Below are 27784 nucleotides of genomic sequence, written 5' to 3'. Positions count from 1 at the left end.
AAAGGTAAAAGGGAGGAAGGTTGGGGAGTGTTTGCTTCTCTCTACTTCCTGACTGCAAATGCAATGTGACCAGCCATCTCCTGCTGCCATGCCTTCTATAGCAGCTCCCTCTTTGCTGTGACAAACACCTAGCAAAAATGACTTAAAGACAGACAGAAGGATGGGTTTATTTCAGTTCATATACAGTTCATCATGGTCAGGGAGGCATGGTGCGGCTCTAACTGTATCTGCAGGACTATGAAACCTCTGGTCAGCTGTGTCCACAGGAAGCAGAGAGATGACTGCCAGTCTTCACTTGTTTTCTCCTTTTCATTCTGTCCTGGATCCTAAACCAAGGAATGGTGCTGCCCACATACAGAGTAAGTCTTCCCCATTGTGGTGTTTTTAATGAGAATAGTCCCCATAGACTCATATGCTTGAATGCTTGGACTCGAATCAGTGGAACTGTTTGGGAAGGATTAGGAGATGTGGCCTTGTTGAAGGAAGTGTGTCACAGAGGGGGGGTGGGTTTTCAGGTTTCAAAAGCATACATCAGCCCTACTTCTGTGTGTGTGTGTGTGTGTATGTGTGCACCAGTACATGCCTGCTGCCTGTGGATCAGATATGAGCTCTCAGATACTGCTACAGCACCATACCCACATGCTCCACACTCCTCACAATAATGATCATGGGCTAACCCTCTGAAGTGTAATCAATGCCCCAATTAAATGATTTCTTTTATAAGTTGCCTTAGTCATGTGTCTCCTCACACCAAAAGAACAGCAACTAAGACACCTCTTTAATCAGATCTCTTTGTAATCTCACCCTCACAGACACTCCCAAAGTTTGTTTCCTAAATAGGTTCAAAATTACATCAAGTTGACAATGGACATTAACCCTGCCATGATGGATGTATACCCTCAAACCTTGAGACAAAACAAACAGGGTGACAGCCCAGATGTGTCGTAAGCTACTCCATCTAGGATTGTGTAAGGACACGTCAAGATTTTCATGGTAGCCAGATAATGTCTTTCTTAGAATATATTGTTACTAAGCAATACATTACTGTATCAACATGTAGTACGTATGGATTTTAATTGTTTTTTTTTCAAGTGCTGGTAATTGAACTTTGGGCTTTATACATAGTTATTAGATTAGTGGTTCTCAATCTGTGGGTTATGACCCCCTTGGGGTTCCAGTGACCCTTTCACAGGGGTCACATATCAGATAATTTACATTATGATTCACAACAGCAACAAAATTATAGTTATGAAGTAGCAACAGAATAATTTTATGGTTGGGGGTCACCACAACATGAGGAACTGTATTAAAGGTTAGCAGGGTTAGGAAGGTTAAGAACCACTGTATTAGATGGATAAATGATTGAAAGATTGATTCTCCAGTAGCTCAGAAAATGAGCAAGTCCAAGTCTTTCAGGCAAGGGTGGAGGCAGCAATTAGAATGAGAAGGCAATATGCTGACAAGCACCCTCTTTGGAGGAGGTTAATCTCTCTCCTAAAGTCTTCAAGCCTTTGGGTGAGGCCAGCCTACCACAAGGAGGATAATTGCTTTACTCGGTGTCTACTGTTTTCAATACAAATCTCTTCTTTAAAAGTGCCATCACAGGCACATCTGGAGTAATACTTGACCTCTGGGTCATTCTGCTGGTCAAGTTGATTGATATAAAATCATCATTGTGACCGTCTTTGCATTTGGTGATGTTGTGAGTGTCCATGCCTCCTGCTCCATGTAGTAGGTGACATGCACTTGTCTTCCCAGACTGGAGTAACAAGGGAGTCCAGAACAGTAAAGGGGTTTGATGGACACAGGAAGGAAGGGAAGTGTGAAGATTGATCCATGTTTGCCTGGTCATGTGTGGTGTGGCCTCTACTGCCTCAATTCCTGTCCATACAACTAGGACTTCATGGTTCTTCTCCTGTTTCTCCATCCCTCCATTATCTAACAGATGTATTTATAGGTATGTAGACTGGTATTCAGGCGAGAGTGTAACTCCGTGGTAGAGTGCTTACCTAGCATGTGTGAGGCCCAAAGTCCAGTTCTCAGAACTGAATGAAACAATGAAGTCCACACATACCACATGTTGGGTCAGCAATGCATTGCTTAACAACTGCTGTCGCTTCTCAGCCCCCAGAGTTGAACCTATCCCAGTGGAAGGACCTCAGGCAAGTAGGTTGATGGTGTCACCACTGTATCTCTCTTAGCTTTTTCCAATGAAAAGATGCAGCCTGCTCTTGTACTCTGCCCTTCAGACACAGAATTTGTGATATCTGGCACCAGCCCTGCAAGCTGGCTCTTCCAACACAGCCCTCTCTCTCTCTCTCTGTTCCTCCAAGAGCTCTAGAAATGGCCCAGTGCCCAAGGCAGAGGCCTGCCAGACCACCCTGTTGCTGTCACTAACTTGACTTCCCAAAATTTTCCAAACCTCTCTCCAGTGCCCAGGTACTGGCCATAGCTGGCAGGAGTGCCCTAGCTGGGCTTTCAACCATGTGAGTCTTAATCTTACTTCTCTCCATCAGATAGTATATAAACCCTTTCCCCCTTATGAGAGATTAACAGATTGCCCAAAGGAGCATAGAGCTTCATACCAATAAAGTCATATGTGGCTTCCAGAAATAGCCTGGGGAACAGGCCATTCCTGTGTGACCCTAAGTACCAAGTGAAGTAGAGATGGTGTGCTGTAGAACATTAACTAAAGATGTGTTACATTTGTTTATGCTGTGGAACATTTGTTCAGTGATGCAAAGATGTGCTGCATTCTTTTACGATGCATTTACTTAACTCTATGAATCTGTGTTACTTTGCCTGTCAAAAAAAAAAAAACCACCTGGTTGATCTAATAAAGAGCTGAATGGCCAATAGCAAGGCAGGAGAAAGGCTAGGAGGGGCTGGCAGGCAGAGAGAATTAACAGGTCAAAGAGAGAAGAGTGAAAGCAACTACAGTGGTGTCAGATGCCCTTTAACCTCTGTAACCCTGTCAACATGATCCAGGCAGCCACTGCTCCCTCTGGAGGCTCCCAACCTTCAGCTTTCTTCTCCAGTAGCAGCTTGGAATTTGGAGGCACACCGCCCACAGGAGCCTGCAGTCTCTCCCACCTCCCATCCTGCTGCATTACTGCACACCCTGGCTTGGTGTGAAGTCATGCCAGGTGTGCAGGGAATATTTCTGGCAAACGGGGCTGCTCTTCTACATGGAAGACTGGTCTGTAGTCATCTTTGAACAAGATCACCTTATAGGAGTGGGACAATTGTAACCTGAGATGTCCATGGAACATGACCCTGTGGGTGATATGTTGTCCTCCATTCGTGTTATAAAATTCAGAACAGTAAATTCAACATTACAAGAAAACAAAATCCCAGCACCTGGAAAATAGGGGCAGAAGGATAAGAATTCAAGGTTAGTCTGGAACACATAACAAGAGCCTGTGCCTTGTAAAAACAAAAATAAAAACAGCAAATGAATTATTGTCGTTTTCTTGCATGTTCTAGGTAAGTCTGGCATTGTGATCATGAAAAAAGCAAAGGTACAGTGTCAGCAGGAGTTATTGGAAGCCATATTCCAGGGCAGCCTGTGTGAACAAACCAGCAGTGTTCATTAGCTAGCAGGAAGGCATGGAGCTAGGGAAATTTGGAAGCTATGTAGTCTCAGATTCTGCAGAGCTGTGACACTGTGAATGAAACAGCTCCTACCCTTAGTGTTCAGTGGAAACACAGAATGAGGCAGGATGGTGTATTAGACAATGATAAGGCACCAGGCTGGTTCCTGATCCTGTTTGGGGCAGTAAAACTGAGAAGCATGAAGATACTTCATGTGTGCACACTAGACTTTGAACATGTGTTATTCCTTTTCTAACTGTCGTTCCTAGTATCCACTGGCTCCTCACTTCATCCCAGGTGGTTCTATGGACCTTGTGGCATAATTTAATTGAATTATTGATGGAGACAAAAGCCTACAAAAACATAATCCTTACCCAGGCTCTACCCACCATCAGGGCAATGTTGATCCAATGTTGGGATCTTCTCAAAGTAGAGAGCCTCTGCCCCAGAGTGCTGGGATTAAAGGTGTGTGCCACCACCACCCAGTTTATGTAGGCAATCTTATTGAGTTCAAAGGTAGTCAGGTGTGGCAACACACATCTTTAATCCCAACATTTTAATTCCAGGAGACAGAAACAGGGGGCATCTCTGTGAGTTCGAGGCCAGCCTGATTTTATATAGCTAATTCCAAGTCAACAAGGGCTATGTAGTGAGACCCTGACTCAAAACAACAGCAATGGTGATGGAGAAAAGGGATACAGGGAAGGGCCAGGGATACAACAGACCTCTAAAGGACACACCCCCAGTGACCTACTTCCTCCTGCTAGGCCTACCTTCTCACCTTTCACCTTCTCACAATAACACAATAGCATGCATTCATTAAAGGGCCAGTCTGTAATTAGATCAGAGTCCTTGTGACCTGATTACCTCTGGAAGTGACCTGGCAGACACCCCCAGAGGTGTGCTTTCCTGACTTCCCAAGCGCTTCTTAGTCTAATGAAGTTGACAGTCAAGGTTAACCACAGCAAGGGGGGTGCTGATGACAGGAGGATGCTGAGAGGTGCAGAGGGAACTCATCCGTGAGTGAGTCAGTCTCAGGTGCTGAGGGATCGGCAGAGCTGAGTCGGTCAAGGCCCAAAGGGACTAAGACTGCGATGGATCTGATCCCTGTGATGGACTCTGGGGCTCCCGGGATAAGGACAATGAAGCAGTCGGCAAAGGTGTTCAAGAAAAAGAGGAGAAGTGTTCAAGGATACATGTTGTACATGCGATGGACAGAGATTTCCTAAGAACGGGGTGGATGAGGTTCTGTGAACACGAGAGGCCTCCATGATGAGCCCATTGTAGAGTTAGCATCCTCAGGACCCAGATGGCTGGGCCAAGTCAGAATATGGAAGTGAGCTCTAGTCACCCCTTTGCCTCAGGACCTGGCTGGAGGGGACTTGGACCAAGAAAGCGCTCTGTTTACTCTCTGATTTCTTACCAACTGTGCCCTGCAGGCCCCAGGGCTCTCCTTGTAGATGACCTCAGCACAGGCCCCAGGCTCTCCACACACTGGAGCTCCTTTCAGTATACTCTGCAGGCTAAAGAAGAGAAAACTGAGGCTGAGAGTGACAAGAAACTCAGCCAGACTCCAGGAGGTGGGGGTGGGGCTGGCTTAGGTCCATTGTTACGTATTATGAGACAAGGTTTAGGTGAAGGAGCATCACTTCTTCCACAAGCCAACACTTTGCATTTTCCTGAGGAATGAGGTCACCAGGCTCTGGGGTCCAAAGGACAGTGGTTACCTTAGGGCTTGAAGAGCTGGTACTAAACGGTGACCTTTGAGAGGTGAACAAACGCGGCCACGTCCAGCCACAGAGGGAGTAGGCTGACTGACCTTTTGGGTTGCTATCATGCAGAAGTCAGTGACAAATGTCATCCAAGTGACCCGCTTGCCCCATGAGGACATGTAAGTCCCTCCATGAGCTTCCCCCCCAAGTGCCTAGCAGAAGTCCAGAGGGGTCAATGCACCAGATACAAGGACACAGTGCTGCCCATGGAGAATGGTGACCACAGAGTGAGTGAAATCTAGTCACTTGGAGTCCTCGGGAGGATGACTGTCAAGGTTGGCCCAGCACAGGGATGGTATGTGTCTGGAACCCTGGGAGTCTCCAGTGAGGAGGGACAGGGAAATCTATGTTCCTTCCATTTTGTTGTTATGGGCCAAGTCTTTTTTTTTTTTTTTTACGAGACAGGGTTTCTCTGTATTGTTTTGGAGGCTGTCGGTCCAGCCCAGCCTCGAACTCACAGAGATCCGCCTGCCTCTGCCTCCCAAGTGCTGGGATTAAAGGCATGCGCCACCACCACGCGGCTATGGGCCAAGTCTTAGTTCAATTTGAGAAGCTCTGCTCCTTGGGTATGTTTTAGATTCGTTCCTGTTAACTGGGATGAAGTGCCCTGACAGGTTATAGACCACCATTGTGGAGAAGTCACAGAGGGTCACTGTGGAGAGCTTTGAGTAGCTAGTCCATCACACCCACAGTGGAGAGCAGAGGGAAACAACCGTGTGCATGCCACTGGCTTGCTTGAGCTAACTATTTCTCTACCTTTGCATAGTTCAGCACTCACTGCCTAGGGATTAGTGCTGCCCACAGTAGGCTGCATCTTCTGATATCAATGGACTTCATTAAAAAAAAAAAACACCCTCAGGCCAACCCCATGTAAACATTCCCTCACTGAGACTCTCTCTTCCCAGGTAGCACTATGTTGTATCAGTTTAATGATGAGAGCTAACCATCACAAGTATGTTGGGGACGGAGCAAAAAGGGAAAGCGTCAGGACTGCCCTTGTGGACATCTGCACAGGTTTCCCAATGGCCATTCCTTCCACAAATACTAGGCCACACTTGAGAAGCCAGCCATGAAGCCTGATGCTAAAAGAGCCTGTGTCTTTCCCTGAGAAGAACTCAGGCTGATAATAGAAGCTTCTGGAGGTCGAGCCCCATGCAAGAGATATTGAGAACCAGTGAGTGAGAGGGTGGGGCAGGCAGCCAGTGGCTGGGCTGGGTGGGAAGGTAGATGATGCCCCCCCTCCCAGCTTGGTTTCTATAATGAGGAAGTTCTGTGCAGCTCAGTTTCCTCTCCCTTGCTGAGCTCCTGAAACAGGAAGTCAGTCAGTTAAGCTGGTAGTAGCAGCCAGAGGCAACTTCTGAGAGGCAACAGGCAGCAGGTCTCAGCCTAGGGCCCTTAAGTGCTCCGCTGGTGTGTCCGTCCTGGGAGTGGCTGCTGACCCAGCCCAGGAGACCCATGCCTGCCATGGTCCCTGGGTGGAACCATGGCAACATTACCCGCTCCAAGGCAGAGGAGCTGCTTTCCAGGGCCGGCAAGGACGGCAGTTTCCTTGTGCGTGCCAGTGAGTCCATCCCCCGGGCCTACGCGCTCTGCGTGCTGTGAGTACCTGTCTCCTCCCAACTGTCAGATCCAGGGACCCCTGAGGGGTAAACTCTGTGATGGCTTCATGTTACAGGATGGGGGGCATGACTGGCCTGTTGTTGCCCTATGGGGAGGGTAGAGGTGGTCAGTATCTGAGGCCCAATTTAGACCTTGGCTTTGGAGTTTGGGGAGCCTGTGTCATGACAGGCTGTGGGGTGCTAGGGCACTAAGTCACTCTGGGCCTGGCCCACACTCCAGTCCTTCATGACCTGTAGTGTCAGGGGCCTTCCTAGTCTCCAGTAGCAGGAAAAGTGGTCCTTACTTTGAGTCAGGAAGAAACTCGGGCCTCGCTGGTAGAGAGCACATTGGAAAACGTCGTGGTCAGCATAAGCGTCACTCAGGCACCCAATGAAGGGCAATGGTGACAAGAGGGATCCCTTCCTCCACACAGCTATGGACTTGGAGATAGTTCTATTTGGGGAACTGAGCCTGGGGTGCATTAATCAGGAATGAACTTCTCACCCAGAAGTTTTATTCCAGGCAGTGAGGACAGAAAGCCACAGAGCTGCTCTTTAGCGTGTCTCTGGCCCCCCATGCACTCAGCTGCATCCCCACCCAGCTGGGCCTCTGCCCCCATGGGTCCCCCCTATAGCCCAGAGTGAAGATGTTGCTGAATGTGCGGGTTATCCTAACAACAGAGGAAACAGCCACTTGCCGAAGGTTCCGTGTTGACACTCCATCTGTCTAGTGTTTGAGGAAGGCCCTTACCCCTGCTGCCCTGTGGTCTGTCTCTGTCCCAGCTTCAGACTGGAGCAGGGCAGGAACATAGTCAGGAAGGGTGTGTCCACTCCAGCAGCTCAGGTAGCATCAGACAGAATGTCCCTGAACTGACAGAGAGAACTCTCAGAACAGCCAGGGCCCTCTTCATGCAGGAGGGAAGTGGGTGAGTGGCCACAGAAGGTTCTGAGCTCTGACTCATGCTGGGACCTGCTGTGCTAGGCATTTATTGGCTGCTTTCATCTTTAAGACAACCAGGAGTGGGGTCCTATGAACACCTAGACCTGTAGATGAGGAGGATGAGGCTTAGACGGGTGAGGGACCGAGAACAGCCAAGGCTAAGGTCATTTGCTCCCAAAGACCTCTAGCTTATGCTGTCCAGCTCCTGCTGCCACCATCAAGATGGCAGTGCCAGTGGGCTCGAGTGAAAGCAAGGGGAGCTAGGGCGTTCACGGAGTTGGGGGTGGGGGCACTAGAAACCGGCACAGACTCACAGCTGGCTGACCTTCTTACGGTGCTGGAGTTAGCAGCCAGCTTCCTGCACGCCCACCGGCTGCGTGTCTCAGGAGAAGGGCTGCAGGTGGCCAGGACCTCCCCGAAGCACATCCCTTGGGGACTACCAGTGAGGGGCCCTCAAGAGGGAAGGAAGGTACTTTTTAGCATCTCAACAGCTCGGCCTGACCCCACTGACCCAGCTACATTTCTTTTCTGCCCCAGTGGGACTTGGGTCAAGGGCAATTCTGTTGGCAGTTGGCTATGGGCTGAGACTCTGGTGTGCTTGGGTTACAGATGAGAATCATGGCAAGGGTTCTCTTACTCTGAGCGGGAGCATCTGGAAGGCTGAAGTCAGCGGAGGAACAGCCTGACGGAGCCTGAGGGGTCTTGCGGGACCTTTAGGCAGACAGCTCTCAGCTTTTTTCTTCTCCTTCCCTACCTCAGTTGCCTTAGGCTCCTGCAAAGACAAGGAGATTTTCACACCAACCGGATGACTACTACAACCGCAGTGCATGGAATAAAGCACCCTTTCATGTCTGGCCCCACAAAAAAATATGCAGGAAAGACATACTTTTGAATTTGAAAACTTGTTAGAAGCCTGCCCTTTAATGCGAAGAGGCTTAACTTCCTGAAAAGCAACCTTCACATCCTTACTTTCCCGTTCCCTGTGGATGATGGAACCTCTTCCACCCCAGCCCCACCCCCACCTTATCCCCTCCCATCTGCCCTGGCCAGAGTCCAGACTCCTGTCAGAGGAGATCAAGGCAGCGACATCAGGGCAGCAGCAGGGGAGAGGAAAGAGATGGGACATCGAAGAGGAGGTGGAGTCCGGGGTGGGGGTGGGCTTCAGGGCAGCAGACTTTTCTTCGGTTGCAGAAGTAATAGATTGGCCGTGTGAGCTGTCTTCCTGGGTACCAGCCAGTCTGTGTGGACTCTGGGTCATGCAGCTGTGGGTCAGGACCTTAGTGACCCTGAAGCTGAAGCTTCCTCCATGTCCCTTCTTGTGACTGAACGGACAGCAGCAAGGCCCCACGCCTGTGGCTTAGGTGTGTTTGGCACGTTGGGAAGAGCGCAGTCTTGTCAGGAGGACCGTCTGGTTAGGAGATTTGACTAGACACAATCATGGAGAGGGAGGTTGCAATTTAGCACCACTCATGTGACATAGGAGCACAATTCACCCCACACCCCTGACCTTCTTGTTTCCTTGAGAAAGATCAATCCTGTCATCACACCAAGCAAGGGGGATTTTGTCACTGCTCAGTCACCCAAAGAGCCTTGGCTTAGGCAAACCTGGAGTCACACTGGGGGCCCAGAGCACTGTCTTGGGGAGATCTTGCTAGTGTGATTGGAGTCCTACTCTGCCATCCTTGAAGTGTGAACTCCTCTAAGTGGGGTCTGTGTCATCTTCCCTCATTTCTACTCAGCCCCTCCGTGGGGAGTCAGCTATGCTCCAGGGAGCCTGCCGGTCCTGGGTGGGATATTGTCCAGGTGGCCGGAGGCCATTTAAGAGTCTCTGAGGCTCGAGAGCAGGGACAGCACAGCTGCCTGGTACTGCGTGCTGCAGAGTAGACAATACTTTTCAGGGTAGGTCAGCCGATGCAGGGTCTGTGGGTCAGCCGGGTAACTTCTTCTTTTTTTTTTTTTTTTTTTTTCTTTTTTTTTTTTGCCTCAGCTACATTGGAAGAATTTGATTGATGGCTCAGCACTTGGGTACAATTTGCTCTTCATGAAACAGCTGATTGGGCCCAGACTGAACCCAAATACAACTAGGTCAAGTTAGCTGTGAGTGGCATTCCTTCCCCCTGAACCACTCAGGAAGGGTCTGGCTTCCTCTCTTGCTGGGAGAATGTGTCTGCCTTTGGTCCAGTCAGATGTGTGAGGGATTCCCTCAGCTTGTAGCCTTCCATAGTGCACCCAGGCCTGATGGTGGAGTAAGGATTGAATACCAGGTAGTCCTGGGCTTGGTAGCCCTGGCAGTGCAGAAAGAAGGGAGAAAAAGCGTGAGACATTTACCACCAAAACTGCCTTCAGAGAGGCCTTCTCGTCATTTGAAGAGAAGCATGTGACCAGCCTCTGGTAGGAGAGCAGGCCCCAAGGCTGCCAGAGGTGATAAAGCAGGCTGGGTTTTCAGGACTAATGGAGAGGGGGTGAGGACGGTGTCACACCTGTTTTTGGTGGAAAGAGAAGAGCCACAGAGAAGGGCTTCTGAGGGTGGAAATGCAGAGGGGTCAGGGCATGGACTGTGCCGTCGTCTCCCTTCCTCCAACCTCCTATTAAAGTTTCTGTGAGGTTTCTACGGCTGGCTAATGCCTTTTGTGCAAATGCAATGTGGGGTTGTTTTCCATATCTGGCATTGAAGGCAAATGAGGAAATGCCAGCATAGGCAGACGCCAGAGCTGGAGGCCCATGGCCTCCTGAAGTCCGATTGACAACAGAAAAAGCCTCTGTCTGCGGGTGCGGTGCTCTTGAAGATTACTCCTGTGTCCAACACCAGGGCGGAGGGCTGAACCTAGGAAGGCCCATTTAATGTATCACTTATGTGAAATGACAAAGAAAGACTATGTGTTTCCCCCTGTACCTGCCTATCCCCAGGTACAGGATAGGCACTGGCTTAGGTGCATTTTACAACTCTGCCTACCACATAGGTTACACTCACCAGTGCAAGAGCATTAGCTCTTTTTAACAACAATCCCATCTCTCTGAGACACAAGGCTCCTGCCTCCAAGATAGAACAAGAACTCTGCTATTGCTCTCCAATTCATGCCAGGTCCCACAGTCCTGAGGGGCAAGACTTGCTTAGAATCTGCTTAGAGTCCTTTCGCTGTATTAGCAAGACACCCAGAACCCCAGCTCCAAAGTAAGGCTGCCCAAGACAGTCCATGGCTTACAGTGCTTCCTGAGGTTAACACACACACTGTAAAGTCACCCGTCCACCTGCCGGTTTGTGGTTCAGCGGTCCTTAGTGCAATCACATAGTCATGCAAGCAACACCACTGTCTAATTTCAGAGCATTCTCATTGTCCCCAAAAGACCACTCCCATACCCACAAGCAGCTGCTTGCTGCTGCCCTTTCCCTGGACTCTGAAAGAACCAATCCATTTTCTGTCTCTAAGGACTTACCTGACCCGTGAATTTTCAGTTCATGGAATTATGTAACATGTGACTTTTGGTGTCTGGATTTGTCCCCTTGGCATCATGCCTTCAAGTTTGTCTAACCTGAAGCAGACATCCATCTTTTGGGCAGCTCCTTAGTAACGCATTGTGTGGACACTCCACAGTCGCCCGTTGAATGACTTTTGCACTGTTTTTCACTTTTTGATTGCTGTGAGCGATGCTTCTGTGAAAAGTCATGAACTAGCCTTTGTGTGGATATCTGTTCGCAGTAGTCTTGGGTATGGCCCTCAGAGGCAGGGCTGGGTCATGTGGTGTGGTGACTTGATGTTCAGCATTTTGAGGAACTGCGGGACTCTGTGCTCAGCTGTGGCACCCTCTAACCAACCATGTATGAAGGTCCAGTTTTTCCACTGGTGTGTGTGTGTGTGTGTGTCTGTGTCTGTGTGTCTGTGTGTGTGTGTCTGTCTGTCTGTGTCTGAGTGTGTGTGTCTGTGTATAGGTGTGTGTGTGTGTGTGTTTGTGTGTGTCTGTGTGTCTGTATCTGTGTGTGTGGGGTGTGTCTGTGTGTGTGTGTGTCTGTGTATAGGTGTATGTCTGTGTGTCTGTATCTGTGTGTGGGGGGTGTGTCTGTGTGGATGTGTGTGTCTGTGTATAGGTGTGTGTCTGTGTGTATGTCTGTCTGTCTGTGTGTGTCTGTGTGTGTGTCTGTGTATAGGTGTGTGTCTGTGTGTGTGTTTGTGTGTGTCTGTGTGTCTGTATATATGTGTGTGGGGTGTGTCTGTGTGAGTGTGTGTGTCTGTGTATAGGTGTGTTTGTGTGTGTCTGTGTGTCTGTATCTGTGTGTGTGGGGTGTGTCTGTGTGAGTGTGTGTGTCTGTGTATAGGTGTGTGTGCACATTAGCACTTTGTCTGTGTCAGCCAGAGGACAAACCTCAGGGGTTGGTCCTCTCCTACCACGTGGGTCCCAGGGACTGAACTCAGGCGGTCAGGCTTAGTGGCAAGTGCCCTTACCCTCTGACTCTCACCAGCTCCACATTTTTCTTTTTTCTTTTTTTTTTAAGAGCGAGGTTCTCGATGCTCTGGAACTTGTCATGTAGGTTAGGCTGGCCGGTGAGAGAACCACCAAACCCAGTTTGCCGTTGTTGGTTGGTTTTCAATGTTCATTCTGGGCATAAAACTTAGATTATGCCTTCAAGGGAAGCGCTCTACCTGTCTCCCCAGTCCCTTGCTTGTTTGTGTGTTTGTGAGCTGTGGTCTCATGTAGACTCTATTACAGTCAAAATTGGTCTTGAACTCCTGATGCTCCTGCCTCCACTTCCTAATTGTGCTTACCACTACATCTGGCTGTCTTTTTCATTCTACCCAGCTTAGTGGCTGTGAAGCAATGTCTAACTGTGATTTTAAATTCTATCCCTAATGTCAATAATGCTAATGGATAATTTGTATGCCATATTTGGAGAACTGTCTATACAATCTTTGCACATTCCAATAGCTCTACCATTGAGAGAATAAGATAGGAAGACAGGAGTAAGATGAATATCCCAAGGCCTAGCCTGAGACTGGCCAGAGTACACCCACCATGTGCTTTGCATATGTAAAAATGTAGCTGGCCATTAGTTTTATGAACTGAAAGCAACCAGAAATGTCCCAGAAATAGAGGAGCAGAGGTCCCATCTGTGAAGAAAGTTCCATGACAGGAGAGCTGTGACAGTGTCACTTCCGGGACTTCCTGGAGGCCTCTGGGAGACACGGAGCTGTCATGTGGGGCCTCCGCAGAGGAAGTTCTCAAAGCGATTGAGGCAGGAAGAGGACTTCAATGACGCAAGAATGTCTGGTGGCTGCAGCGCCACCAGGGTAGACCGCCTGGAAGCCTGAGAGAGGGAGGGGCCTGAGGGCCTAAGCACAGACGCGGAAAAAGAACACCCAGGGGAACAGAGAATAAGGATGAAGTCTAGAAAAGAGGCAGGCCCTTAACAACCTTCTGATCCCAGCTCCATCTTAGTAAGGAGGTGCCAAAGGGATCAAGTCCTACAGCCGTGAACAGCCTCACAGGACACAGAGTATTCTACGGGAGGGAGCCCTGTACTGGTAGCTGTAGCGGGTCCTTGCCTTTTGGGAGACAGGGTGAAAGAGGTGGGAAGGAGCATATGAAACATGTGGGGTCAGATTTCTTTGATTACAAACTCTACAAATTTGCCCGTCTTGTAAAATTGCCCCAACTTAGCGAGCATGTTCTTTTTGTCTCCATTACTTGGGAAACCATCTTACTGGGCTGGGGAGATGGCTCAGTTGGTAATGTGCTTGTCTTGCAAGAACAAGGATCTGAGTTCAATCCCCATAACTCAACTTGCTCAAAAAAGCCACGTGTGATGATGCATGCTTATAATCCCAGTGCTAGGGAGGCAGAGACAGGAGGATCCCTGGGGTTCACTGACCAGCTGGCCTAGGGGAATTAATAAGCCCCAGGCCAGTGAGAGAGTGAGAGACCCTGTCTCAAAAAAAAAAAATAGACAGACAGATAGGTAGATGGCATCTGAGGGAGGACATTCAATGGTCCTCTGGCCTCTACTCCCACATTTACATATGTACACATGTGCCCCTAAACACACACGGGGATGGGTTGAAGCATACTATTCACAAGTACCAGAACCCCTGTCAGTTTGGGTTTAGTTTGCAATTGAAATAATACTGTAGAGGTCTGTCCAAAGGAACCTCTGCAGAAAGGGGGTGCTCACCTGGCCCTGCAGCTGGAGTGAGCAGTGTAGGGGTGGGCAGAACTGGAGATGAACAGGATGCCTTCCTTTGGGTAACAAAAATGGCATTGACTGGGTAACTCCACACTCAGAAAGCTGAGGCAGGAGATTGCCGGGAATTTCAGATCAGCCTCCCAGGCCTACATAGTGAGACCCCATCTCAGGTTAACCTCCACAAAGAGTCAAACATAAAGTAAAAAGTATAAAACAAAACAAAACCATCACCCAGTCACTGAGAGACTATCATAAGCCTTGTTGATTTTGTTGGTGTGCCTTCTCATTCTCTCTCCATATATATGTAATCTTCACTCTATAACACACACACACACACACACACACACACACACACACACACACACACACCACCTTTTATCTGTGGTCTGAGGTTTCCAGCAACCTCAACTTTACCCGCCTAGTTAGAGTTTCTTCCTAAACATCTTTCTGGAAGCGCAGACATCTCTTCCAGGATGTTTCATGTTCTTTGGAATGATTCTTTGATTGTCTGACATTTGCATTACCTGCACTCTTGCTGTAAGTGTGACAGCAGCAAAGATCCTCCCGCAGAATTGTTACACACGTTGCTGGTTACAAATCCCCAGGGGATGATTAGATCACAGAGCAGGAGCCTTCAAAGGCTGTGGATACTTTGGATTGCTTTCCAGAGATTTTGACTTAATTTATGCTTCTGGCGAGCAGCAGAAGAGAGCATCTACCTCCTTCCAGCATCCTATTCTACATATTGTTGTTTTTAAGAAAAATTACAGAGTCTAAGGTGCAAGGTCATCCTTGTTCATTTTGATTTACTTTTGATTGCTGATTTTGATGGCTTATTGGCCATTCTCTTTTGTGGATGGTCCTCTCTATTCTCTTAGTCCCTTTTCTTCAATTAAAACTATATATAGTGCCGGGTATTGGTGGTGCACACCTTTAATCCCAGCACTCGGGAGGCAGAGGCAGGCGGACCTCTGTGAGTTCAAGGTCAGCCTGGTCTACAGAGCGAGTGACAGGAAAGCCTCCAAAACAATACAGAGAAACCCTGTCTCGAAAAACAAGGGAAAAAACCTATATGTAGCTAGGGAAGAAAGATTGCTATGCATTCCAGGTCACCATATGCTATATAATGAGGTCTTGTCTCAGTAAAGGGTGCAGTGGGGCTGCAGATATAGCCTAGTGGTTAAGTGTCTGCCTAGTATGCATGAGGTACTGGGTTCAGTCCCCAGCATCAGGGGTGCTGCAAGCTTCATCATCTGCCTACGTGGGTTATTTATGTCATGTTTGTCGCAAATACATTTTCATGATGGTTTGCCTTTAAGCTTTATATTCTCTGACATGGAAGGATGGTAAATATTTACAAATTTTTTCTTTGTTTTCTTTTGTGACAGAGACTTCTTCTGCATGCAGAAATCTACTCATGAGGGTTAGGACTGGGTCTATGTAGCTAATCAGCTCTGGTTAAGGGAGAAGCCTCCAGCAGTTTATCTAATTACCCTGGGCCCTAGCCTCCTCATCTGAAAATCAAGCATAAGAGGATCTATGCAGTAGAATTGCTGCATGTGAATAATGTGTATTGTGTGTTTAGCATCCTGACTACACAAACAAATATAACAGTGACTGAGACTGTTGCTTCCATATTTCTTATTGTTCACATTGAAGGCTTAAATCTTATTGGATTTAATTTAATGGATGACAAATGATAAAGATTTGTGCTTATTTTTCTCAAATAGTCATCTTTCTCTGACCTCTTATTAAATGATTTATCCCCTTTCTCTCCATAACTCCTTTGTCTGCCACTTACTAAGTCTTACAAAGGTCTTTCTTGGTAGTTTATCTATCCAAGTATGCCCCCTATGCCACTGTTGTTACAAAGACATTAGCATAATGTTTCAAAATATTTTGGGATTTTCTCTTATATTATCATATATTCAAGAGATTTTCCTGGTAAACAAGATAATACTATTTTTCAAGTTGGACAAAACTCCCTACTGTAACTTTCACTGGGATGGCAGGAAATCCTAATGTAGTCTGAGCTTGTGACATTTTAGTGACATTCAGTCTTATTATGTTATCTCTTTGATTGTATAATGTTTTTTTCATACGGATCATGAGTATTTCTTGTTAGGGTCTCTGCTGATGACTTTATGTTTTTGTTGCCATTGTAGACGTTACATTCTCCCCATAGTTACTGTATCATGACAACTGATTGCCTGCACAGAATTTTATGCTTTCATCTTTTATTCTGTCATTTTCTTTGACAACTCTTCATTACTCTTGCAGCTGTTTCTTTTATCTTTGCTTTTTAAAGAAACTTTATCATCTGTGGCATGTGCAATACCATGCATGTGCACAGATGTGTGTGCCCACATGTTTGTGTCTGCCTGTTGTACTGGCTGGTTTTGTGTATCAGCTTGACACAGGCTAGGAGCATCAGAGAGAAAGGAGCCTCCGTTGAGCAAATGTCTCCATGAGATCCAGCTATAAGCCATTTTCTCAGTCATTAGTGATCAGTGGGGGGAGGGCCCAGCCCACAATAGATGATGCTATTCCTGAGCTGGTGGTCCTGGGTTCTATAAGAGAGCAGGCTGAGCGATCCATGAGGAACAAGCCAGTAAGTAACACCCCTCCATGACCTCTGCATTAGCACCTGCCTCCGGGTTTCTGCCCTGCTTGAGTTCCTGTCCTGACTTCCGGTAGTGATGAACAGCGATGTGGAAGTGTAAGCCAAATAAACCCTTTCCTCCTCGACTTGCTTTTTGGTCTTGGTGGTTTTGTCACAGTAATAGAAACCCTAACTAAGACTGTGGGGGGGGCTGGGGGGCAGTTTCTTTTAGAGTGGGAAGTTCATTTCTGCTGAAATTACCCTATCAAACAAACAAGAAGGAGGGGGCTAAGAGGTCCTCCAAAGCCAATAAGCCCCGGGTGGTACAGGGCCAAGTGGCAAACTCTTAACAGACAGATGAGGACTCCCTTCCAGGGACCTTACTCCCGTGTCTTTGCTCCCTAAAGCTTTAGGTCAAGAGTGACCACCTGGGTCCCTATGGCTGAGGACAGTGCTGTGCCTGCCTTCCCTCAGCTTCTCACCTGCTGGCCACCTGGACCCTCCTCCCCTTGTATTTCTTCTGGAGGGGCCCATGTAAGCAACAGATGGCCTTTATCAATGAACCGATCTTAGCCCTGTGACGACAATGTTCTTTAGGTTTGGGCAGTAAGTGTCAAACACTCTTGCTTCCTGGGGCTATGTCTATTCTCTCTTATTCTGTGCTAACCAAAATGACTTGACTCCTCTTTTCATTGGGGCATGGGGACAGAGTCACTATATAGCCCAGGTTGGCTTTGAATTCTCCATCCTCCTGCTTCAACTTTCCAAGTGCTGGGATTATAGGTGTGCAGGACCACACCCAACTCCAGATGGCTTTCTGAATGCAGACTTTCCATTTTGCCTGTCTTCTATCCCATCATGCCCAGAAGTGTGCAATATTTAGCCTTGAAAGGAAAAAACACAAGGAGTGTTTTCTAGAAATCAGAAATGACACATAGCAAGGGTCACAGTGGGATTTACAAGCAATTACATGAGCAGATTGTGGAGTGAGACAAGCCCTCGTGTCTGGTTTTCAAGTTAGATTTCTCTGCCTCTCTGGGGAACTTGCTGGGTGAAAGGTGTTTTCTGGGCATTATTGGTGTCATTTGGCCAGGAATCGTCAGGCTAGACCAGTTTTCCTTCTCAAATATGACTGTCCTCTCTCCTCATGGTGAAACACAATTTCTCATGCTATTTATATCTGGATTGTCCCCCACCCTTCACCCAACCCCCTTCACCCAACCCCTACCAGCAAAGGCAACTTCCCACTTCTGCTGCTCCTCCAGGATCAGCTCAGGACAGACATCGGTGGCTTGGACCCAATGGAGCAAGTCAAGTGGCAATTCTGCCTTTAGACTCCCTTCTCTTGAGATTGGAAGATGTCCTCTGGTGGCAGAAGGAAGGTCGGTCCTGATCTGGGTCTCCAGTGAGGATATTAATCCAAAATTAAATTTCAAAGAGTTCTGGGGCCTCCGGGGGGAGTTTAGCTCCCCTACCCCCATTCACCAACAGCTGCCCTTCTCCCTGTTCTTATATGGAATATATGCCACATACATACGTGTGCACAGGCCAACTTATGTGCAAATGCATGACACATATGTCCACATGTGCATTCAAATAACATACACACATGCACATATGTGTGCATAGTACATTTCTAACACACATACAAAATGTTACAGTCACAACGCTGAGAGCAAGCTGCATGTGGATCCATGGTAGAGCACTTGCCTAGTGTGTGAGCAGTCCTGGATTTGATCCTTCATTCCATGCGGGAAAGATCCATAAGTAGCTGCCCTCAGCCAGCGGGAGCTGTTCTTACCCTCCCGAGCCTTTGATTATCTGTAGGAAGAAATGTCAGGGCTCCTAAGAGATAAACCCTACAGGCCCCTGACTCTGCACAGGTTTGAGGCGAGGAGCCATGGGGATGGGTAAGGGTGTGTGTGAAGATTCTCGGAGTTCCAGGGATATCTCTGAAGACGTGAGATTACATTGGGCCAGAGGGTGATAGTATCAGCTTTGGCTGTGAAGGTATATAGGTTCTTGGGGAGGGGGCAGAGAGTTGACTAAAGCCAGAAGAGCTTTCCAGAGAAGATTTCCCATGGGGAATAAAGCAACAAAGTTATAAAATCTCCCAAAAGCATTGCCCCAAATTTTCTTTAGATATATATGAATGCAAAGCCATAAAAGAAAAGATTATTAAAGCTGGCTACATAAAAGCATAAAATTCCACAGCTACAAAAGATAACCAGTAACATCATTGAAATGGATAAGAACACAGATCAGAGTTCTGTAAACCGGCACAAAGTGACATAAAGAAAAAGCAAGACAAAGACGTAAAAAGGAATTCAAAGAAAAAGAAACAGAAACAGCCAAGAACAAGAACACACTGAACCTTTCTCACAGGGAGAGGCAAATTAAGGCAAGCTGTCATTGTTCTTCCCCTCTCAGATTTGCAAAGATTAAGAAATCTGATAAACCAGTCAGCAGGGTGTGGGGAAATAGACACTCTCATATCCGTTAGGAGGAAGAAAAAAAATGACAGTCTCACTGGAAGGCAAATGGGAGTCTCTATTAAAATACAGAATGCCAGCAAGACATGGTGCAATCCTAGTACTTGAGAGGCTGAGGCAGGAGGATTATCACGAGTTTGAAGTGGGCTTAGGCTACATAAAAGTGTGTGTGTGTACGAATACAAGTGTGTAAAACGCCTATGTCTTTTTGTCTAGCTGGCTGTTTAGTTTTGTTTATCCACGATAACTAACAAACTCTGACACACGCAGTGTCCAGTGTGAGCTAGGCACTGTTGCAAAGGGTTTTAGTACATGAGTGCACCTAGTCTTCCTGGCAGCAAGTAGATGTCTCATTGATATCATCTTCATTTTGTGAATGCTGAGAATGTCGGCAAGCCATGTCTCTCAGCTGATGTGCCTTGGTTACTTCCTGTTGCTATGAAGAGACACCATGTCCAAGATAACTTACAAAAGAAAGAATTTCTTAGGGTTACGATGGGTTAGGAGTCCATGATCATCTTGGCAGGGAGCATTGCAACAGGCAGGTAGCTGGGAACTTACATCCTGATCCTTTTTTTTTTTTTTTTTTTTTTTTTTTTTGGTTTTTCGAGACAGGGTTTCTCTGTGGCTTTGGAGCCTGTCCTGGAACTCACTCGGTAGACCAGGCTGGTCTCGAACTCACAGTGATCCACCTGCCTCTGCCTCCCGAGTGCTGGGATTAAAGGCGTGTACCACCAACGCCCGGCACATCCTGATTCTTTTGAAACCCCAGCATCTACCCCCATTGACGCACCTCCTCCAACAGGGCCACACCTCCTCCAACAGGGCCACACCTCCTCCAACAGGGCCACACCTCCTCCAACAGGGCCACACCTCCTCCAACAGGGCCACACCTCCTCCAACAGGTGTTGGAGGTGTGTGTCACCATGCCTGGTTTATGATTGGAACCGAGCTCACGGCTTCATGAATGCTAGGGTAGGCAAGTGCTACCAATTGAGTTAACACCCAACCCTCAATATAAAATTTTTAAACAGAGTTAACTAATAACACATGTGAAATTATGGTATTGCATCTGGCACGTATATGTATGTGTACCATGCGTACAGTGTCTGTGAAGGCCAGAAAAGTATGCTGGATCCCTTGGAACTGGAATTACAGCTGGCTGTTGGCCTCCATGTAGGTGCTGGGAACTGAACCCTGGTCCTCTGGAAGAGTATCAAGTGCTCTTAGGTAGTGAGACTTCTCTTCAGCCTCCCTAATTCTCATTTATAGATCAAAACATCGTGTTATTGACAGAGCTTAGCCTCTCACCTTGGGGCAATGAGAGTACCTAGTTTTCACTGTTCATGCAAACCCCAAATAGAAGGTGAGGGAGAGGCCATTCCAGCAGGCTTAAGGAAGAATCAGTGGTGGTAGTGTTCTCATGGCCTTCCAAACTTAGCTGTGGGGTCAATGGCCTCTCATGGCCACCATGCTACCAGATACCAGCAAGCCAGTGACTTCTCACCAATGGCCACTTTCCATAGGGTCCTCAACTTTAACAAGTCCATCCTTTCAGAGATTTCAGGAAGGTAAAAAGTACCTGGGATCCTTGAGCCAAAGGACACCAAGCTTCTAGAAAGAGAAGGAGATCTTAGGTACTTGGCATTTCCTCTACAGAAATAACCAGAACTCTCCAACCCTCTGCAAATCCGAGTGTGTGAAGGGGTAGGGCTCACGTCAGAAAGAAGGAAGCCATAAAGCAAGGATTCCAGGGGGAAGGAGCCAAGTAGGGGGATGAGGTCTCAGCAGAAGGTAGGTTCTGGGGAGCCTCACCGTGGTGTGTTCCCTCTGCATTTGTACTGGAACCCCAGTTATCACGCCATTTTCCTGAGCCCCTGGTAGTTTTAGTCCTTCCAACACGTCTCTTGATCCATTATCTTGAACAGCACAGAAGCTAAGGAGGTTGAGGAAGCCCCTCTAGATGAAGCATTTAGATCAGACCCCCATGGCTATCTAGCGGTGACATAGCTGGCACCTCCATGGCCACTCTGTGTGCTGATGGGGTTGGGAAACAGTACCTTTTGCAGGACTGTGTGGTTTGGCTCCGCCTCAGAACACCATCAACCCTGACATTTGGGGGCTTTGTGTGCAGACTTCCCAAGCTGTGTCAGAGAGCCTTGTCCTCCTTGGCCTGAGCAAACTTCGTTTTCCTGCATGTTTTCTAATGTTGCCTTTGATCTATTTCAGGTTCCGGAACTGCGTTTACACTTACAGAATTCTGCCCAATGAGGATGATAAATTCACTGTCCAGGTAAGTCCTGAACCAACTGGTGCCTTTCTCCAGGAGAAAGTGAAAAGGAGAAGGGAAAGCAGGTGGCCTGATGAGCCTCCATATAGGGACCTGCCAGAGCTTAGTTTTGTCCCCAGTGCACATGTTTGGGGCTGAGTAAGTAACAGTGACTCTTCATAGGTGACAATCCTAAGAGGATAGTCACACATGCCACGGGCTGTTGGTGGCCATGACTGAGAAAACGACATGATGGTGAGGGGGGTCAAACCAGTGACTCTGTCACCGTGCATTATCTTCTTCGACTACTACAAATGAGCAAATGTTAGTGGCCCAGGAAGCAGCAAAGAGCGGTGAACTTGCGAGGGAGCAGGGTTAGGCGAGGTGGCACCTTTACATTCCCACAGCTCGCTTCTGACACGCAATAGTCGTGCTTCCGAACTCACTGTGTAAAGACAAGATATGCAAGGCCATGAACAAACCCTGTCTATTTACTTACAGGGTATGCCATGGTGCGCTTGTAGAGCTCAGAGGACAGTTTGCACGAGTTAGTTCTTTCTGCGTCGTGAGTCCTGGGGAATTGAACTCAAATCCTGAGGCTTTACCCGCTGAGCCATCTCACCAGTCACAGCTGAACTTTAAAAGGAAAAAAAATCAGCAGTGCCAACAGAAGCCTGAGAAGGCCACCTTGGTACAGTTGGTGTGACAAACATAAGGGCTTTGTTTGGCGTGTGGTAGCTGAGTGCTGTGGAAGGCAGAGAGGTTATCTTTTGCCTGGCTTCATTAAGAGAACATGGGGGTGTGCAGAAAGAAGGAGGTGACAGTCTCAGTGTCCTCAGTAGAGGAGGGGCTGTGTGTCACTAAGCTCACTAAGTAAGAGCAGCAGCAGCACGTGACACACATCTGAGCAGTGCAGGAAGAGTACACAAGCATTTAGGGACCATGGCACCAGAACAGCAAGGAACAAAGTTTTCAGGGTTTAGTTGAAGAGAAAGTAGAAACAGGAAGGGACACTGATGAATTCCAAAACTTGAAGGGCATCATGGTTGTGGGCCGACTCACAACTGCCTGGACAAAAGGCAGTGCCTGGAAAAAGGCCCTAGGAACTCGGAAGAGAGGGACGCTTTGAGCAAGGGGCAAGCCTAGCAGAGTGACTAAGGACTTCAGTCACTTCCATCAGCTGCTTGGTTCAGAGGGAGGCTGGATGGGGACTGGCTCCACCCAGGTGTGTCAGAGCTGCCTTCCAAGGGACAGATCTGCTCACACCGAGCTTCATGGGCGAGGCCAGTGTGGGCCACTGTGAGCTCGAGTAACCGCTTGGCTTGGCGGTCAGGCTGCGCATGCTTCTCTCCCTGTCTTGTGCGTCCAGGATGACGGAGGGTCGGCTGGAAGGTCTCAGGCTAGTCTAGGGGGTCAGAGAGTACCTGTGCCAGCCCCGTCTTTAGTGGAAATCACCGGGACAGATTTGGGTACACTAAAGCAAACACTCTTCTCGAGGTTTCAGCAAATGTTCACCATCTGAATACTTTTTCAGATGTGGACACCACAGTTTCTGAGGACATGGCTGCCTCAGGGAAGGTGATAAGCGGTAGGCCTCTGTGGTCTCTACTTTTTTATCCAAGTCTAGGACTGTGTGAACTTCGCCTGGTGGCATGGGGTCCGTCACAGGTGGCTCCCTGCTGGGAGTCAACTCTCTTAAGTTAAAAGTCAGTCGGTGTCTTTGATCTTTCTCCCACTTTGTGGTTTCTTCTATTCCTTCAAAGTGATGAAAACTTTAAGTATGACTGGAAAAGACGTGACTTTGTGGCTTCTTGCCCACAGCTTGTAAACCTGTAACTTCATCTGTCTGGAGTCTGGGCCCACATTGTCTTCACACTCTTGCTGTGGTGGCTTCCTGTGACTCCATAAATGACCACAGACCTTCAGTGGCTCTTAACTGAGAACTTCAGTGGGTTTAGGAAGTCACTCTGGCTGACTTGTGCAAGGGGCCACTGTCCCTAGTGGACAGAAGGATGCTAGGGAAGGCCAGGGCTTGGGCCCAGAGGCTCTGGGGCCCTGACTGGGTTCTACCTCAGTGGGTCAGCTCTTTTCTGTGGGCTTGCTCCTCCCCTGCTGACAGCATTGCCCTTCTCATGTCCCAGGCCCCAGAGGGAATCTGATTGGCTCAGCCACCAACAGCTTTCTCTGCCTGGACCACTCACAAATAACTGAGCTCTGTGTTGCTTGGCCATTGAGAAACAGGTTCTTGCCCACCACTGACAGAACATAACCTCTTATGGCCACCTCAGCAAGGGCAGTAGACAGGCAGTTTTCAAGGAAGAGATATGGCCTTGCTGGACATAATTGTTTCCAATCTTGCTCTTGACCTAAGAGCTTCTTGGTCACCAGTACCAGCTAACTAAGAGACAGGAAGCCAGGAACTAAGAGCTTCTTGGTCACCAATACCAGCTAACTAAAAGACAGGAAGCCAGGAACTTAGATGGTCTAGGACATTCTCCACCTGTGAGGATCTTTTCCTATTAAAAAACAAGATGCTAGTGGCTGGTTATGTTGCACAATTGATAGAGAGCCTGCCTAGAATTTGTAGCCCACAGTTCGATTCCCTTGTACTACATAATGCCTGGCATAGTAACACATACATGTAATCTTAGCACTTAGGGATAGAGGTCAGGCAATGAGAAGTTCAAAGTCACCCTCAGCTACAGAGTGAGTTTGAGATCAGCCCAGACTACATGAGACCCTGTCTCAAACCAAACACACCACACACACACACACAATGCTAAAATAACCGATAGCACATGTCTCCTGAGAAGCAAATCAAAGCTCACACCCAGTGAAGTCAAGTCAGAGCTGTCCTTCAGGAAGCCCCAGTATTGGTCACAGCTTATTTTAACTCCAGTTCCTCTTTTCATGTTGAAACAAAAACCTGCCTTCATTCCTGAGTTTAGCCACACTTTCTGTATAACTCATTCCTTGTACCTGAACCCATTTGGTGTCGTTAGGCTGAGACACTGCACGGCGGCACACTAAGACTCTTTCATGGATGGGAGGCAGGGCGGCTGTCTCTGAGACGGCCCTTCCTCACCCGCTTGCCTGGCATTTGATCACGAACAGCACTTGGCCATGTGCCCCATGCTTTCAGGACTTCGCAGCCACCAGGCTTTGTTCAGAGACTGCTGGGAAATCAAACAGGAAAGCAGAATGTCACATTTTCCCTGCTGTGGTCACAGTTCTGTGAAAGGATAGGGGGAGTGGTCTGCACGGAGGCCGTTCCTCCCTTCACTGTCCTCATTCTTAGGGAGACAGCCATGTTCAATTCTTGGTAAGAAGGAGACGGCCATATCTACTTCCTTGGGCTGCAAGGTGGGAAAGGACAGAAAGATAGAAGAGCATGAGATGGTGCCAGATGGAAAGCAGAGTAGTATAAAGAGAGATCACAAGGAAAGGCATGAGGAGGAACAGGAAGAGAGAAGGGGAAAGCTAACGAGGGAAGAGAAGGTCTAGGAAAAGGAAGGTTGGGATGGGATGGGAACAGCTCTACAAAGGAAGGCTGGTGGGTGGGGGAGAAGCAGCAGAGCCGGTGGTGGTAGAAGGTGGTTATGGGAGCATCTATAAGGACTGTGGGAAGGTGTCTGTGGCGGCTGTCGACCCCAGGCTCTGCTCCGTGCGCGGGAAGCAAGGATCTGCTGTGATCCCGGGAGGCCGTGAAGCAGTTTTAAGACAGGTCCTTAGACCCAGAGAATCTTCCAGAGTAAGGTTCATGTTGACATCCTCTGGGTACTGTGTGAAGCTAGGGACGAGCAGGATGCTCAGCCCATCGGGCCCCAGGTTCCCACACCCAGAGACGGGGTTCTTGCGGATCCTGGGTCCTTCCTGAAATGACAAAGGAAGTGACTCTCCCCTCAGGGAAGTGGCACCCATCACGGGCCAGTGACTTTAGAATGAGCTGTTCTCCCAGTGCAGTGCCGCCTTTGGAGTAGCTCTGCTCCCCGGGAAGCAAGGGAAGGTCTGAGGCAGGACAAGGAGACTTAACAGACACCTGCATTGTAGCTGAGGGAAGCCGCAGGTCTCTGAGCAGCTCTTAGACATGGTTCCCCTAATCAGGTCCACCACTGAAGTGAATAGGGAACTCTAGGCTTCACTTGCTGCCTGATACTTCCCCTGAATAAAAAGAAAAACAGCCCCGCTCGCTCATAACTCTATCACATAGATATCTCTGAGAACTTCCTGTCTCTGCTGAGTTGGCAGTGTATCAGGGATTAGCACTGTGAAGACTGGGGTACCATGGCTCTTCACGAATGTTCCAAAGAAGAGGGACTCGGTGATGATCTTTCCCACAGACACCGAGGCTACTCTTTCAGACAGAAGGAAACACCAGTGGCCAGAGCCTGCCGTGACCTGTGTAGGTCAGACGTGTGACTCAAGTTCCTGGTCCCTGGTGGTGTCCGTCACATTGCTCTGCGCAGTGTGGCATCTGGAGAAGGAACAAAACCACGCTCTGCGAGCTGGCCTGTCATAAGCGTCTGGGAGGGCGAACGGTTGAGTCGTTGTTATGAAGTTCAGGAAGCGGGTGGCAGCTGTTATTGTTCTGAGTGGTCACCGAGTGAAATAAAGATTCCGTCTGAGCCTTTGGGCAGAGGATGTGGCTCAAACACACGCTTCCTGAAGTTGCACAAGGAGGGGCGCAGAGCAGCTTCGGGGCTAGCATGGCCATGTGAGGACACGAGGCCCCTTTGTGCCATGGCAGTCATATTCTGGGGCACTACATTCTTCTTTCTTTCTTTCTTTCTTTCTTTCTTTCTTTCTTTCTTTCTTTCTTCCTTCCTTCCTTCCTTCCTTCCTTCATTCCTTCCTTTCTTTGTTTTTTGGTCTGTTGCAAACATGAACAGATCTATTTTTCTAATCCTCTGACTCTCTCAAAACATCGCTGGGTTCACATGAAAGGGAAATTCTTGGGACCAAGTTTTCCTTCAGCATTCCCCAGACGTGTAGTTCTGTAGCTTTGAGAGGGCAGTGCAACTGAGTCCCAGGAACCAACCCAAGGCCAAGGTCATGCTGTTCTTGTAGAAGGATGGGTCTTGCCGTCTTCTCTCTTCGTGTCGTTTTCCCTCTGTGGCTAATGTCTGGGTCGTTTTCCCTCTGTGGCTAATGTCTGGATCGTTCTAAGCCTGATTGCTTTGCAAACTCAGGTCTTTCTTTGACTCAAAGGTTTTTCTTGTTTCACTTTTTTTTCCAGCTCATCTGTTTTATTTTCTCAGACTCTGCAGAGGAAGTCAAGTCTCTCCCTCATTTGTTAGCCTTCTGGAGCATCCTTACTCCCAGGAACAAACACCTCCCCGCTCTCCTGTATGCCTGTGGGAGATCTAATTCACTCCCAGGCGTTTGGGGGACGTGTCCATTCTATTTGCCGTCTTTACACACCCCCAGCCATCTTGTTGCTGCTTCTCCTTTGCCCTGTGCCTTATGCTCTGCCTTGTTTTTTCAGGAAGCATCATCCTTTCTAGTCCATAGCACAGAACTGACACTAGCCATGTCTAGAAGTTGATGGGCCTAGACCAGGGAACAGTAGGCAGTCACAGTCAATGAGACGTGACAGGAAGGCTCTGTGGGGCGTCTAATCAAAGTCTTTCTTAGAAACTGACACAAGACAAAATGGCTCCCTTCCCACCCTAGAATATGATAACTGAAGTCACTGCTGCTGTTTTGCAACCATGAGGAAAGGTTACCAGAGAGTGAGGTCAACGTGTAGATGGCAGAGCAGGAATGTAAAATGAACCCCAGCCTGAAAGGTGCCATTGGATTCACTGCACAAAACTAACAAGCCTAGGGGGTGGCTGGCCCTGGGGCTTCCTGTTTAGGGAAATGGTCCCTTTGTTTTTAAGTACTTATAGGGTTCTCTGTTACCTGCAGCTGAAAGCGCCCCAACATACAAGGTTTGACCCACTCTAGGAGAATCTTAAAACAGAAAATGTACATTTTAAACTGGGCACCAAAGTTCTCTGCACCACAAGGCCGTAAGCAATGGTTGGCAGCCTATTATACACATCTCTCCTTAGTCCCGGCCAGCGCAATGCTGACATGATTGCCTCTGCCTCCACCAGACATTCCTAACGATTCGTCTATGGGCTCAATATCCTATTTCTCTAACTCAAATCAGAAAAGGCACAAAATCAATCACCATGTTAACAACCTCTGTGCCCGAGGAAGACATCTCAATTTCTGGCTCTCTGTGGGATGATTTAGTTTCCCATTTCAGTTTTGCCCTCTGAGATCGGGGTCACTCAGAGCTGTATTGAACAGATAGGAGTCTTTTCTCCCAGGAAACGCCACCTCCTCCAGAAA

General features: G+C 48.2%; 1 protein-coding gene across 1 annotated transcript in view; it reads left to right on the top strand.

The window, feature by feature from the left end:
- The first annotated feature begins 6691 nt into the window (after positions 1-6691).
- The window catches only part of Inpp5d (inositol polyphosphate-5-phosphatase D), a 103448-nt gene continuing 82355 nt past the window's right edge, over positions 6692-27784 (top strand). Inside the window, exons 1-2 of the mRNA XM_040753083.1 lie at positions 6692-6964; positions 21403-21466. Of these exons, the coding sequence (XP_040609017.1) occupies positions 6822-6964; positions 21403-21466 (207 nt within the window). The 5' untranslated portion in view covers positions 6692-6821. The remainder of the gene's footprint in view (positions 6965-21402; positions 21467-27784) is intronic.

This window comes from Mesocricetus auratus, unplaced genomic scaffold (assembly GCF_017639785.1).
Source record: "Mesocricetus auratus isolate SY011 unplaced genomic scaffold, BCM_Maur_2.0 Super-Scaffold_100010, whole genome shotgun sequence".
Classification (NCBI taxonomy): Eukaryota; Metazoa; Chordata; class Mammalia; order Rodentia; family Cricetidae; genus Mesocricetus; species Mesocricetus auratus.
Note: the sequence above shows the minus strand (reverse complement) of the source record. Positions and strands in the feature narration are given on the sequence as shown.